This window comes from Oncorhynchus gorbuscha, linkage group LG02 (assembly GCF_021184085.1).
Source record: "Oncorhynchus gorbuscha isolate QuinsamMale2020 ecotype Even-year linkage group LG02, OgorEven_v1.0, whole genome shotgun sequence".
Lineage (NCBI taxonomy): Eukaryota > Metazoa > Chordata > Actinopteri > Salmoniformes > Salmonidae > Oncorhynchus > Oncorhynchus gorbuscha.
Genome location: NC_060174.1, coordinates 108,434,863 through 108,451,116, shown reverse-complemented (window position 1 = coordinate 108,451,116; position 16,254 = coordinate 108,434,863). Strand labels below are relative to the sequence as shown.

At 46.9% G+C, this 16,254-nt stretch overlaps 1 protein-coding gene across 1 annotated transcript in view; it reads right to left on the bottom strand.

Moving 5' to 3' along the window:
- kl (klotho) overlaps nt 1-5,561 on the bottom strand; it is a 49,872-nt gene extending 44,311 nt beyond the window's left edge. The window contains exons 1-3 of the mRNA XM_046330576.1: nt 4,557-5,561; nt 3,159-3,401; nt 1,395-1,582 (exon numbers count right to left, since the gene is read on the bottom strand). Of these exons, the coding sequence (XP_046186532.1) occupies nt 1,395-1,582; nt 3,159-3,401; nt 4,557-5,336 (1,211 nt within the window). The 5' untranslated portion in view covers nt 5,337-5,561. The remainder of the gene's footprint in view (nt 1-1,394; nt 1,583-3,158; nt 3,402-4,556) is intronic.
- Nucleotides 5,562-16,254: the final 10,693 nt, after the last annotated feature.

Genomic DNA, 16,254 nt, shown 5'->3' with positions numbered 1-16,254 from the left:
TTTTTGGAGGGGTTTTGGATAAACACTGAAAATAAGGTTTGTGATCAATGACTTAAATGTAATGTAAATGATCAACACAGACTAAGGATATCTTATAATATCCATCAGCTAACGTCACTTTTTCAGAAAGTATTCAGACCCCTTGACTTTTTCCATATTTTGTTATGTTAAAGCCTTATTCTAAACTGGTATTAACCTCAGACCTAATTTGCGTTTATCCCAAAACCCCATTCTTTCCCCATGAATTTCCCCCATATGAACGGCTGAACGAACCAGAGGAATCTCATTTCCGTCTCTTAGGATTACAAACTGGCGAGCTCTATGTCCTCTGTCTTGATATCTCCCTGGACAACCGTGTGTTATTATGTAGTAGTAACAGTTATTAGCACAGTTAATAACATATAACATGGCATAACATAGACTACAGTTCATAACATAGACTACATTTCATAACATGACAGACTACAGTTCATAACATAGACTACAGTTCATAACATAGACTACAGTTCATAACATAGACTACAGTTCATATCATAACATAACATAGACTACAGTTCATAACATAGACTACAGTTCATATCATAACATAACATAGACTACAGTTCATAACATAGACTACAGTTCATATCATAACATAGACTACAGTTCATATCATAACATAGACTACAGTTCATAACATAGACTACAGTTCATAACATATCATAACATGGCATAACATAGACTACAGTTCATATCATAACATAACATAGACTACAGTTCATATCATAACATAACATAGACTACAGTTCATAACATAGACTACAGTTCATATCATAACATAGACTACAGTTCATAACATAGACTACAGTTCATAACATAACATAACATGGACTACAGTTCATATCATAACATTACATAGACTACAGTTCATAACATAGACTACAGTTCATAACATAGACTACAGTTCATATCATAACATAACATAGACTACAGTTCATAACATAGACTACAGTTCATATCATAACATAGACTACAGTTCATAACATAGACTACAGTTCATAACATAACATAACATAGACTACAGTTCATAACATAGACTACAGTTCATAACATAGACTACAGTTCATAACATAACATAGACTACAGTTCATATCATAACATAGACTACAGTTCATAACATAGACTACAGTTCATATCATAACATAACATAGACTACAGTTCATAACATAGACTACAGTTCATATCATAACATAACATAGACTACAGTTCATAACATAGACTACAGTTCATAACATAGACTACAGTTCATAACATAGACTACAGTTCATATCATAACATAGCTGCATCTCATCCATATCACAGTCTGTGATACATACACAGTTGTGGTATATTTCCATAACACAACAGTAACCTACCAGCCACTCTCTACTATGTAGATGGGTGGGTTGTCGTACTCTTCTCTGATCCAGTATAGCAGCATCCTCAGGTCCAGAACTTCAATCTGGCCAAATTTGAGACTGACATCAATCAGCTGGTAGCTCAGAGAAGGACCATGGGACAGAGCAAAGAAGTCAGCGGTCCCCCTCACCTCATCCCTCTCTGCCTGGATAGAGGAAAGGAGAGGGGAGGAGGTGAGAGGAGATGGGAGGAGATGAGAGGAGATGGGAGGAGAAGGGATGAGAGGAGAGGAGATGGGAAGAGATGAGAGGAGATGGGAGGAGAAGGGAGTGGAGGAGAGGGGAGTGGAGGAGAGGGGATGAAAGGGGAGGAGAGGAGAGGGAATCAGAGGGGAGGAGGGAGAGGGGATGAGAGGGGAGGGGATGAGAGGAAAGGGAATGAGATGAGAGGAGAAGAGAGGGAATGAGAGGAGAGGGGAGGAGAAGGGATGAGAGAAGGAGAGGAGAGGGGAGGATAAGGGATGAGAGGAGAGGGGAGGAGAAGGGATGAGAGGAGAGGAGATGGGAAGAGATGAGAGGAGAAGGGATGTGAGGAGAGGAGATGGGAGGAGATGGGAGTGGAGGAGAGGGGATGAAAGGGGAGGAGAGGAGAGGGGATCAGAGGGGAGGAGGGAGAGGGGAGGGGATGAGAGGAGAGGGGATGAGAGGAAAGGGAATGACATGAGAGGAGAAGAGAGGGAATGAGAGGAGAGGGGAGGAGAAGGGATGAGAGAAGGAGAGGGGAGGATAAGGGATGAGAGGAGAGGGGAGGAGAGGAGAGGGAATGAGATGAGAGGAGACGAGATGGGATGAGAGGAGAGGGGAGGAGAAGGGATGAGAGAAGGAGAGGAGAGGATAAGGGATGAGAGGAGAGGGGAGGAGAAGGGATGAGAGGAGAGGGGAGGGAGGGGAGGGGAGGAGAAGGGATGAAAGGGGAGGGATTAAAGGGGAGGAGAGGAGAGGAGAAGGGATGAGAGGGGAGGGATGAAAGGGGAGGAGAGGAGAGGAGAAGGGATGAGAGTAGAATAACTTTCAATCTGTTGCAAAATAGAATAACAATATAACTTTCTAAAGGGAACAGGGTCCTGATCAAAAGAAGTGCACTTTAGAGGGAATAGTGTGCCATTTGGGACAGAGAGGTAGGGCCTATTCTATTCTACGTGCCTGTGTGAAGGAGGGCAGGTAGAGTGGGGCTAGTCTCTATACTAGTACTCAGGTTGAGAACCGCTGCCCTGGGTCTAGGCTAACCCCGGGCTACGTGGCTGTGTGAAGGAGGGCAGGTAGAGTGGGGCTAGTCTCTATACTAGTACTCAGGTTGAGAACCGCTGCCCTGGGTCTAGGCTAACCCCGGGCTACGTGCCTGTGTGAACGAGGGCAGGTAGAGTGGGGCTAGTCTCTATACTAGTACTCAGGTTGAGAACCGCTGCCCTGGGTCTGGGCTAACCCCGGGCTACGTGCCTGTGTGAACGAGGGCAGGTAGAGTGGGGCTAGTCTCTATACTAGTACTCAGGTTGAGAACCGCTGCCCTGGGTCTGGGCTAGGGCTACGTGCCTGTGTGAACGAAGGTAGAGTGGGGCTAGTCTCTATACTAGTACTCAGGTTGAGAACCGCTGCCCTGGGTCTGGGCTAACCCCGGGCTACGTGCCTGTGTGAACGAGGGCAGGTAGAGTGGGGCTAGTCTCTATACTAGTACTCAGGTTGAGAACCGCTGCCCTGGGTCTGGGCTAACCCCGGGCTACGTGCCTGTGTGAACGAGGGCAGGCGGTGGGACAGGTTGTGCTTCATGCTAGGGGGGTAATCTCCATCAATGAAGAGAGGTCTGGCGAACCAGCCCAACACAAAGTCCAAGGACCACTGACACGCCTGCAGGCTCTCACGCCGTGTCCTGCTGGGCTTGATCCAATGGGAGGCCAGCGCCATTGAAACTTTCCCCTGCTGCTGGGGCCGGTAGTGGCGGTCGTAGAGGTGCCATGCTGCAGCATGAGCCTGGGGGGAGGAGGGGAGAGGAGGGGAGAGGGGAGGGGGGGAGGAGAGGAGAGGCCAGCGCCATTGAAAGAGGAGAGGATGGGAGAGGAGAGGAGAGGAGAGGAGAGGAGAGGAGGGAGAGGAGAGGAGAGGAGAGGAGAGGAGAGGAGAGGAGAGGAGAGGAGAGGAGAGGAGAGGCCAGCGCCATTGAAAGAGGAGAGGAGAGGAGAGGAGAGGAGAGGAGAGGAGAGGAGAGGAGAGGAGAGGAGAGGAGAGAGGAGAGGAGAGGAGAGGAGAGGAGGCAGGGGAGAGGAGAGGAGAGGAGGGATGGCAGGGAGAGAGGAGAGGAGAGGAGAGGAGAGGAGAGGAGAGGGAGAGGAGAGGAGAGGAGAGGAGAGGAGAGGAGAGGAGGATGGCAGGGGGAGAGGAGAGGAGGATGGCAGGGGAAGAGGAGAGGGAGAGGAGGGGAGGGGAGGGGGAGGGGGAGGGGGGAGGGGGGAGGGAGGGGAGGGGGAGAGGAGGGAGAGGAGGGAGGGGGGGGGAGGGGAGGGGGAGAGGAAGAGGAGAGGAAAGGAGAGGAGAGGAAAGGAGAGGAGAGGAAAGGAGAGGAGGGGAGGGGAGGGGGGAGAGGAGAGGGGGGGGGAGGAGGGGGAGAGGAGAGGAGAGGAGGAGAGGAGAGGAGAGGAGAGGAGAGGAGAAAGAGACAGAGACAGAGACAGAGAGAGACAGAGAGAGACAGAGACAGAGACAGAGAGAGACAGAGAGAGACAGAGAGACAGAGACAGAGACAGAGACAGAGGGATGGAGATAAATTGTTTTGAATGTAAAAAAAATATATATATATATTTCAAATGGGATTATTCTGCTTTTCCATTATTTAATGTTATGTATTTGACATTTAGAACACAATTCAAGCACAGGATGCATTTTAAATCATGGAGAATATCAAGACAAAATAATTGTAACAAATTACAATATTTTTACATTGTGGTCCTCTAATGACGACAGTGACATTCCAGTGAATAAACTGACTCAGAGTTGAACAGGTGCAGTCTGTCCTAAATGACATCCACATTCCCTTCATAGTGCACTATTTTGTACCTGGTCAAAAAAACATTGCACTATAGTGTGCTATTTTGGAAGGGGACCTGTGATTTAGTGATCTCACTCTCTCACCTTGAGGAGGTTGTGTCCCACTCTAAACGGCAGGTCCGGGTCATTCTTGATTCCCGGAGCCACCTTCCCAGTACCGTACCCGTTCCACGCCACCAGGAACGGGTTGTCTATCGTGATCCAATACTTCACATCATCACCGAATGTTTGGAAACAGAAATCTGCATAATCACGGAAAAGCTCCACGAGCGCTGGGTCGCTCCACCCGCCGAACGTTCTCTGCAGGTTGTCAGGTAAGTCCCAGTGATAGAGCGTGATCACCGGCTGCACGTTGATCTCCTTCAGCTTCCGTATTAGCGTCCGGTAGTAGTTGGTACCGATCTCGTTGTAGCTACCGCGGCTGCCGTTTGGAAATATCCGCGACCACGAGAGCGAGAAGCGGTAGTGACTGACCCCGAGCTGTTTGAGCGCCCGGACGTCGCTTTGGGTGTTATGGTAGCTGTCGCTGCCAACGTCCCCGGTAGCTATCCGGTTCCCGCCGCGCGTAAAAGTGTCCCAAATGGACAGGCCCTTCCCGTCTTTCTCAAACGCACCCTCTACTTGGTAAGCTGCTGTTCCAACCGCCCACATGAAGTTGTCAGGAAAGGTGTCGTAGAGGAAAGCTTTGTCCCCGGGGTAGTCCAATTTACTAAACCTCTCCCACGTCTTCAACCCAGCGCCCGGACCCGCAACTGCCCGGTACAACTCACAAGAAATGACCAGAACAAACGTCATGAAACGAGGGAGTTGCATCGCGCCGACTGCGTTAAGTTGAGTGAGGTCATTTACCGTGATATAAACCATTATAGACTTAATTATACAAATCGATATCCTATATAATCTATCAAACCAGTAGCTAGGCTACTTTAGTAGGCATATTGTCCCTACTTGTTGTGTTCTCTGAAGCGCAAACAGCCGGTTACTAGCTAGTCTATAAACGCAACTGGATGCGACAACTCCAGCACCTTTCCCCTCCTCTTCCCCCGGGACCCCGGTTAGCAGCAGCAGATCTATCAATGATTAGCCAAAAACCTTCCACGCGTAACTGACGGTCTCCGGGAGCCGGTCAATGTTACCGACCGATAATGACCAATCTCTCTCCAGGCAGGGCCATTAGCACAGGAAAGACAGATGACACTGTTTATACACCATGAGAGGAAAGGGGCAATAGGAATCTCTTTACGTCTCAAATGGTGCCCTAGTCCCTTTAAAAAGCACTATTGACCAGTCTCCCTTACGGCTCTGGTCAAAAGTAGTACACATTATAGCAAATAGGATGTCATTTGGGAAGTGACAGGTAGGTCTGTAGTTGCCAAGGAATGCATTTGAATATAATACTTACCAAAGACTACAGAATGTTTACAATGCAATGATCTTCTGTTTGCAGTGTCACTGAGATAATCGTCTTCAACCATGCTGAGTATTATTTAGGAATATCAAATCTGTATGAAATGCATAACACACACACACACACACACACACACACACACACACACACACACACACACACACACACACACACACACACACACACACACACACACACACACACACACACACACACACACACACACACACACACACACACACACCCCAATGGGCGGCCCAGGTGCTAAAGCTCTTGTTGACATCAACATGATGACATCATTATATGGTCCCAGCTGCCTGGGGATACATAATCAAATGACCCACAATTTAACATATTACCCATGATGCATCTTGACCTGAGATGGATGCTAACAAAGACATAATGGGCAGTTTATCAATGTCACTTCTCCTGCCAAGACAACCTGAATCTAATGTTGATTATCAATGTCACTTCTCCTGCCAAGACAACCAGAATCTAATGTTGATTATCAATGTCACTTCTCCTGCCAAGACAACCAGAATATAATTAAACACCAATGCTGAACATGTGATTTAGCCTTCATGTTACCAATGTGGGTCCTGAATCCTTACTGAAATTTTGTACAAAAAAAACAAGTCTATTTTATTGATGATCCCACAGGTTTAGGATGATGAAGGGATGAAGGGAAGGAGGGATGAAGGGAAGGAGGGATGAAGAGATGAAGGGATGGAGAGATGAAGGGAAGGAGATATGAAGGGATGAAGGGAAGGAGAGATGGAGGGAAGGAGAGATGGAGGGAAGGAGAGATGAAGGGAAGGAGGGATGAAGAGATGGAGGGATGGAGAGATGGAGGGAAGGATAGATGAAGGGAAGGAGAGATGGAGGGAAGGATAGATGAAGGGAAGGATGGAAGGAGAGATGAAGGGAAGGAGGGATGGAGAGATGGAGGGATGGAGAGATGAAGGGAAGGATGGATGTAGAGATGAAGGGAAGGAGAGATGGAGAGATGGAGGGATGGAGGGATAGAGAGATGAAGGGAAGGAGGGATAGAGAGATGAAGGGAATGAGAGATGAAGGGATGGAGAGATGAAGGGAAGGAGGGATTGGAGAGATGAATGGAAGGTGGGATGGAGAGATGAAGGGAAGGAGGTATGGAGAGATGAAGGGAAGGAGGATGGAGAGATGAAGGGGAGGAGAGATGGAGGGAAGGAGAGATGAAGGATAGGAGGGATGGAGAGATGAAGAGATGAAGGGAAGGAGGGATGGAGAGATGAAGGGAAGGAGGGATGGAGAGATGAAGGGAAGGAGGGATAGAGAGATGAAGGGAAGGAGGGTTAGAGAGATGAAGGGAAGGAGAGATGAAGGGAAGGAGGGATGGAGAGATGAAGGGAAGGAGGGATGGAGAGATGAATGGAAGGAGGGATGGAGAGATGAAGGGAAGGTGGGATAGAGAGATGAAGGGAAGGAGGAATGGAGAGAAGGAGAGATGAAGGGAAGGAGAGATGGAGAGATGAAGGGAAGGAGGGAAGGAGAGATGAAGGGAAGGAGGGATGAGGGAAGGAGGGAAGGAGGGATGGAGAGAAGGAGGGATGGAGAGATGGAGGGAAGGAGAGATGAAGGGAAGGCGGGATGGGGGATAGAGAGAAGGAGAGATGAAGGGAAGGAGGGATGGAGGGAAGGAGAGATGGAGGGAAGGAGGGATGTAGGGAAGGAGAGATGGAGGGAAGGAGGGAAGGAGGGATGGAGAGAAGGAGAGATGAAGGGATGGAGAGATGAAGGGAAGGAGAGATGAAGGGATGGAGAGAAGGAGAGATGAAGGGATGGAGAGAAGGAGAGATGAAGGGATGGAGAGAAGGAGAGATGAAGGGATGGAGGGAAGGAGGGATGTAGGGAAGGAGAGATGGAGGGAAGGAGGGAAGGAGGGATGGAGAGAAGGAGAGATGAAGGGATGGAGAGAAGGAGAGATGAAGGGATGGGGGATGGAGAGATGAAGGGAAGGAGGGATGAAGTGAATGATATGCAAACAGGGGAGATAACACAATGTTCCCAGGTGATCATATTACTCTCCTTTTCCTGCTTTCAGGTTGCCTAGGAACACTCTTCCGTCCGTCTCATTGGGTGGCTGAAGGCCCAGGCATCTGACACTAAATATACATCCACTGGTATCGTCTAAATAAACATATTGTATTGAACCGAGGGACATGGAAGTGATCCCGTAGTTTCTTCTGGACCTGGGGACTGTTAATTAAGAGACCTCCGGTGACATGTCTTGTCCGTGCCGTGTGTCAGATAGTTGTGCTTTCGGTGCTTTCAACATGTCAAAATCTCTCACATATACAAGTACTGTTAAAGAACACCCTCTGTGTTCTGTTAGACAGGTCACTTTTTCTCCACAATTATAGCAGGGGGTTGTAAAGACATAGCACATACATTTTTCCATTAACAGGTGTGCCTTGTTGAAAGTTAATTTGTGGAATTGATTTCCTTCTTAATGCGTTTGAGTCAATCAGTTGTGTTGTGACAAGGTAGGGGTGGTATACAGAAGATAGCCCTATTTGGTAAAAGACTAAGTCCATATTATGGCAAGAACAGCTCAAATAAGCAAAGAGAAACAACAGTCCATCATTACTTTAAGACATGAAGGTCAGTCAATCAGGAAAATGTAAAGAACTTCTAAAGTTTCTTCAAGTGCAGTCGCAAAAACCATCATGCGCTATGATGAAACTGGCTCTCATGAGGACCGCCACAGGAAAGGAAGACCCAGAGTTACCTCTGCTGCCGAGGATAAATTAATTAGAGTTAACTGCACCTCAGATTGCAGCCCAAATAAATGCTTCACAGATTTCAAGTAACAGACACACCTCAACATCAACTGTTCAGAGGAGACTGTGTGAATCAGGACTTCATGGTTGAATTGCTGCAAAGAAACAACTACTAAAGGACACCAATGAGAAGAAGAGAATTGTTTGGGCCAAGAAACATGAGCAATGGACATTAGACCGGTGGAAATCTGTCCTTTGGTCTGATGAGTCCAAATATAAGATTTTTTGGTTCCAACCGCCGTGTCTTTGTGGGATGCAGAATAGGTGAACGGATGATCTCCGCAAGTGTTGTTCCCTCCGTGAAGCATGGAGGAGGAGGTGTGATGGTGTGTGGTGCCTTTGCATCATCAGCTTCCTCTTGAGAAGCTCCTGTCCCAGCTTGTGCGAAGTAAAAAAGTTATCATATGTGATGTTGTGGCCACGGGGTCTCTGTGTCACGTCCAGGACAACCCACATCCCTTGGTTCTTCTCAGGGGCTCCTCCATCTGGCTTCCCCATATGATGAAGCAGCATCACAGGCAGCCCAGATCTTCGTTCCATATTTTGTGGGTTTAGACAATATGTACTGCCTGAAAGGACAGCGGCCCCTAAATGGCATATGCTGCTCATCAACAGTAACGTTGGGCCCATGGTTGTAAAACAGGGGAAGGCGGTCCACCCACTTGTCCCACACTGACCTGATTGCAGCTAGCTTGACTCTCTGCACTGACCTGATTGCTGACGGGCTGGTCCTGGGGCTGGTTGCTGATGGGCTGGTCCTGGGGCAAGTTGCTGATGGGCTGGTCCTAGGACTGATTGCTGATGGGCTGGTCCTGGGACTGATTGCTGATGGGCTGGTCCTGGGACTCTACCACAGCCAGGTGCAAGGACGACTATGGGAAAATACTTTTATTTTATTTTATACAATGTATCAAATAATGTATAGAAATAATGTAGTGTAATAACATTGTGCAGGTTCACGCAATACATTTTGTAGTTTCACACACTACAGAGGGGTAAAGAGTGCGAGAAAAGTGGAAGACAGCACCAAGAACCTGTCTGTCTCCCTGCCTGTTGAAACAGCAGGTCCAGGGAGGAGGAAGACAGCACCAAGAACCTGTCTGTCTCCCTGCCTGTTGAAACAGCAGGTCCAGGGAGGAGGAAGACAGCACCAAGAACCTGTCTGTCTCCCTGCCTGTTGAAACAGCAGGTCCAGGGAGGAGGAAGACAGCACCAAGAACCTGTCTGTCTCCCTGCCTATGTTGAAACAGCAGGTCCAGGGAGGAGGAAGACAGCACCAAGAACCTGTCTGTCTCCCTGCCTATGTTGAAACAGCAGGTCCAAGGAGGAGGAAGACAGAGTGAAGGCACACAGCAAATACTTTTATTTCGTGTTTACTTGTTTTCACACACTTTAATGACCCGGACACCACGTGTGTAATATAACTGTGTGTGTGTGTGTGTGGGGGGGGGGGGGGGGCATTCAATGAAAATGTGTTATTTTACATGTTCTTCACAGAAAATGGAGCCAAGGCCATTGAGTCTCAGGTCTAAAAATAATTCCTTCTAGTAAACATTGAAAATGGGGCCCACAGACCCTAACACCACACAAGGGTTAACTCACTACTGCTATCAGAAGAAACCCTTGTTGTCTCAACTCACTACTGCTATCAGAAGAAACCCTTGTTGTCTCAACTCACTACTGCTATCAGAAGAAACCCTTGTTGTCTCAACTCACTACTGCTATCAGAAGAAACCCTTGAAACCCTGCTATCAGAAGAAACCCTTGTTGTCTCAACTCACTACTGCTATCAGTACTGCTATCAGAAGAAACCCTTGTTGTCTCAACTCACTACTGCTATCAGAAGAAACCCTTGTTGTCTCAACTCACTACTGCCATCAGAAAAAACCCTTGTTGTCTCAACCCACTACTGCCATCAGAAGAAACCCTTGTTGCTTTTATATCATCTCAGATGGAACTATTTCTCGAGTTTAATCAAACCCCTGGAATGTATCCTACTCCAGTAAGGGAATCAAAGGCTTGTCTAAGAGGCCAAATTATGTCGTACAGCGCAAAATTAAGTAAGTTAAGTAAGTGCAATATTCAACATCAAACTTACAAATAACATCTGGGATTTGGATATGTCATATTCACTTCAACTGCAGATTAAAACAGTTTGACACTTCAAAGTTTGATCTTCTTTCAACTCAAAAAAAAAATGTTTAAATAAACCAAACGTTTTTATCCTTTGTAAAAGACATGGCCCCAGCTAATTTCACAACTCCACAAACAAACCCAGATTATAATTTTTATAATTATTTTAATAATTTTGTTTTACTGTTTTTGTTTTGTTTTTTGTGTGTATTACTATTTGATTATATATCTCACTGTATATCATGCCTGCTTTAAATCTGGTTTTGGGGTGGGACTCTGTTAGAGCATGGGGGGGTTGATTTGGTTGGGGGGGTGATTTGGTAGGGGGTGATTTGGAAGGAGGGGTGATTTGGTAGGGGGGGGTTGATTTGGTTGGGGGTGGGGGTTGATTTGGTTGGGGGGGGTTGGGGTTGATTTGGTAGGGGGGGGTTGGGGTTGATTTGGTAGGGGGGGTTGGGGTTGATTTGGTAGGGGGGTTGGGGTTGATTTGGTAGGGGGGGTTGGAGTTGATTTGGTAGGGGGAGGGGGTTGGGGTTGATTTGGTAGGGGGGTTGGGGTTGATTTGGTAGGGGGGGGTTGGGGTTGATTTGGTAGGGGGGTTGGGTTTGATTTGGTAGGGGGGTTGGGGTTGATTTGGTAGGGGGGTTGGGGTTGATTTGGTAGGGGGAGGGGGGTTGGGGTTGATTTGGAAGGGGGGTTGGGGTTGATTTGGTAGGGGGGTTGGGTTTGATTTGGTAGGGGGTGGGGTTGATTTGGTAGGGGGAGGGGGTTGGGGTTGATTTGGTAGGGGGGTTGGGGTTGATTTGGTAGGGGGGTTGGGGTTGATTTGGTAGGGGGGTTGGGTTTGATTTGGTAGGGGACCTATGTGTGTTTTCTACCTGTTCTGTCTGTGTTATCTGTGTAATCATAAAAAATGAAAATACAATTTCTATCGTAAAATATAAAGTAAAGTACAGCCTGGAGGACACAGAGGGAGGAGTCAGACTGGAGTTGAGGGGCGGGGAGAGAGGTAAACAGTCTCCTGTGATAGGTGGCGGCAGCAGGGCATGTGATCATGTGATTGTGACCAGGCATGTTCAGGAGCAGTGGAGCGTAGGGATTTTTCACCTTGACCAGAAATGGCTGGAAAGTTGTCCTTGGGGTGTGTGTGTGTGTGTGTATGTGTGTGTGTGTGTGTGTGTGTGTGTGTGTGTGTGTGTGTGTGTGTGTGTGTGTGTGTGTGTGTGTGTGTGTGTGTGTGTGTGTGTGTGTGTGTGTGTGTGTGTGTGTGTGTGTGTGTGTGTGTGTGTGTGTGTAAGACTTGCTTAGCCAGTCTCTGATTATTTAGTATATTAGGTCACATATAAACAGTTAAATTGTTCCACGGACCAAATCGCTACAATCTGTGACGTTGTGAATTTCTCCGTGTTCTTGTCCTTCCACACGTCCATTGTACCCCAGTCAGGTCAATGGCCTCGGGTCAAAACCAGGTGCCATCAGCCTAAACAGAGGGCAATGATCCAGAAAACATTATTCTACAAATATATCAGCACGATTTCAAAACAATTTCTCCCCCCACCCCTTCCCATTCTAGAGGCAGAATATAAGATATCTCCCCCTTGCCTTCCCATTCTAGAGGTAGAATACAAGAGATCTCCCCCCTCCCAATCTAGAGGTTGAATTTAAGAGATCTCCCCCCTCCCAATCTAGAGGTTGAATATAAGAGATCTCCCCCTCCCATTCTAGAGGTAAAATACAGAGATCTCCCCCTCCCATTCTAGAGGTAGAATATAAGATATCTCCCCCCTCCCAATCTAGAGGTAGAATATAAGAGATCTCCCCTCTCCCAATCTAGAGGTAGACTATAAGAGATCTCCCCCTCCCATTCTAGAGGTAGAATTTAAGAGATCTTTCCCCTCCCAATCTAGAGGTAGAATATAAGAGATCTCCCCTCTCCCAATCTAGAGGTAGACTATAAGAGATCTCCCCCTCCCATTCTAGAGGTAGAATTTAAGAGATCTTCCCCCTCCCAATCTAGAGGTAGAATATAAGAGATCTCCCCTCTCCCAATCTAGAGGTAGACTATAAGAGATCTCCCCCTCCCATTCTAGAGGTAGAATTTAAGAGATCTTCCCCCTCCCAATCTAGAGGTAGAATACAAGAGATCTCCCAAACGGTAGTTCCCAACCTAAGCATATATAGAGGAACGAACCAGCTGCACTAATTGAACGATAATGCGATGTGAAAAGGATACAGTATATACCGTAATGAAACCAAACAGTCTGTTTGTATGGAGAACTTTATTGATCAGACACAGACAGAGACGGGGTGGATGTGACCATATAAATTCTGCATCCCAAATGTCAGCCTATTCCCACAAGGGGCCCTGGTCAAAGGTAGTGCACTCTAGGTAATTCGGTTTCATTTGGGACGCAACCCCATGTCACTAATTCAGGTAATACGGTTCCGTTTGGGACTCAGCCCCATGTCACTAATTCAGGTAATACGGTTCCGTTTGGGACTCAGCCCCATGTCTCTAATTCAGGTCATACGGTTCCGTTTGGGACTCAGCCCCATGTCTCTAATTCAGGTCATACGGTTCCGTTTGGGACTCAGCCCCATGTCTCTAATTCAGGTCATACGGTTCCGTTTGGGACTCAGCCCCATGTCTCTAATTCAGGTCATACGGTTCCGTTTGGGACTCAGCCCCATGTCTCTAATTCAGGTCATACGGTTCCGTTTGGGACTCAGCCCCATGTCTCTAATTCAGGTCATACGGTTCCGTTTGGGACTCAGCCCCATGTCTCTAATTCAGTGTTATCCACACTAAAACCACGTCTGAAAAGAGATGCCAACCAGGAGGAAAATGTAACTACAGATGTGTTATTTTTTAATTCCACATTCCAATAGTTTTCTGGTATTTTCTCTCCTGATGTCTTTTACAACACAAAAGAACAACCTCAACCAGGTGTATAAACCTACAAGCCTGTCAACAGTCATTCACTGTTTCATTACAAAAGAACAACCTCAACCAGGTGTAAAAACCTACAAGCCTGTCAACAGTCATTCACTGTTTCATTACAAAAGAACAACACAAGGAATAATTACATGATTGAGTTCAGGAAAGAGTAAAACAGCACATGTTATTCATGTATTGGATGATAATCTAATATAATGTTAAAGGTAATCTGATGTATTGGGTGATAATCTAATCTAATGATAAATTAATCTGATTCAGTCGATGTGGACACAGACGGAGGGGAACATGACGAGACAGTATTGCTGAAATTCGAGATTTCATTTTGATAGGAACACACGTAGCGCTGTTCCCTATATAGTGCACTACTTTATACCAGGGCCCCCTATATAGTGCACTACTTCAAACCAGGGCCCCCTATATAGTACACTACTTCAGACCAGGGCCTCCTATATAGTTCACTACTTTAGACCAGGGCCTCCTATATAGTACACTACTTTAGACCAGGGCCCCCTATATAGTACACTACTTTAGACCAGGGCCTCCTATATAGTGCACTACTTTAGACCAGGGCCCCCTATATAGTGCACTACTTCAGAGAAGGGCCCCCTATATAGTACACTACTTTAGACCAGGGCCTCCTATGTAGTATACTACTTCAGACCAGGGACCATAGGGCTCCCTATATAGTACACTACTTTAGACCAGGGCCTCCTATATAGTACACTACTTTAGACCAGGGCCTCCTATATAGTACACTACTTTAGATCAGGGCCCCCTATATAGTACACTACTTTAGACCAGAGCCTCCTATATAGTACACTACTTTAGACCAGGGCCCCCTATATAGTGCACTACTTCAGAGAAGGGCCCCCTATATAGTACACTACTTTAGACCAGAGCCTCCTATATAGTACACTACTTCAGACCAGGGCCTCCTATATAGTACACTACTTTAGACCAGAGCCTCCTATATAGTACACTACTTCAGACCAGGGCCCCCTATATAGTGCACTACTTTAGACCAGGGACCATAGGGCCCCCTATATAGTACACTACTTTAGACCAGGGACCATAGGGCTCCCTATATAGTACACTACTTCAGACCAGGGACCATAGGGCCCCCTATATAGTACACTACTTTAGACCAGGGACCATAGGGCTCCCTATATAGTACACTACTTCAGACCAGGGACCATAGGGCCCCCTATATAGTACACTACTTTAGACCAGGGCCTCCTATATAGTACACTACTTCAGACCAGGGCCCCCTATATAGTGCACTACTTCAGACCAGGGCCTCCTATGTAGTATACTACTTTAGACCAGGGACCATAGGGCTCCCTATATAGTACACTACTTTAGACCAGGGACCATAGGGCTCCCTATATAGTACACTAATTCAGACCAGGGACCATAGGGCTCCCTATATAGTACACTACTTTAGACCAGGGCCCATAGGGCTCCCTATATAGTACACTACTTCAGACCAGGGACCATAGGGCTCCCTATATAGTACACTACTTTAGACCAGGGCCCATAGGGCTCCCTATATAGTACACTTCTTCAGTCAATTACTATGGAACCACATCCTGTCAGTCAGTGAGTTACTGTGGAACCACATCCTGTCTGTCAGTGAGTTACTGTGGAACCACATCCTGTCTGTCAGTGAGTTACTGTGGAACCACATCCTGTCAGTTACTGTGGAACCACATCCAGTCTGTCAGTGAGTTACTGTGGAACCACATCCTGTCAGTTACTGTGGAACCACATCCTGTCAGTCAGTGAGTTACTGTGGAACCACATCCTGTCAGTCAGTGAGTTACTGTGGAACCACATCCTGTCTGTCAGTGAGTTACTGTGGAACCACATCCTGTCAGTTACTGTGGAACCACATCCAGTCAGTTACTGTGGAACCACATCCTGTCAGTCAGTGAGTTACTGTGGAACCACATCCTGTGAGTTACTGTGAAACCACATCCTGTCAGTTACCGTGGAGCCACATCCTGTCAGTTACTGTGGAACCACATCCTGTCAGTCAGTGAGTTACTGTGCTAACACCAATCCAATGCTAACACCGATCCAATGCTAACACTAATCCAATGCTAACACGAATCCAATGCTAACACCAATCCAATGCTAACACCAATTCAATGCTAACACCAATCCAATGCTAACACCGATCCAATGCTAACACCAATCCAATGCTAACACCAATCCAATGCTAACACCGATCCAATGCTAACACCAATTCAATGCTGATGCCAATCCAATGCTAACGCCAATCCAATGCTAACACCAATCCAATGCTAACACCGATCCAATGCTAACACCAATCCAATGCTAACACCGATCCAATGCTAACACGAATCCAATGCTAACACCGATCCAATGCTAACACCAATCCAATGCTAACACCGATCCAATGCTAACACGAATCCAATGCTAACACTAATCCAATGC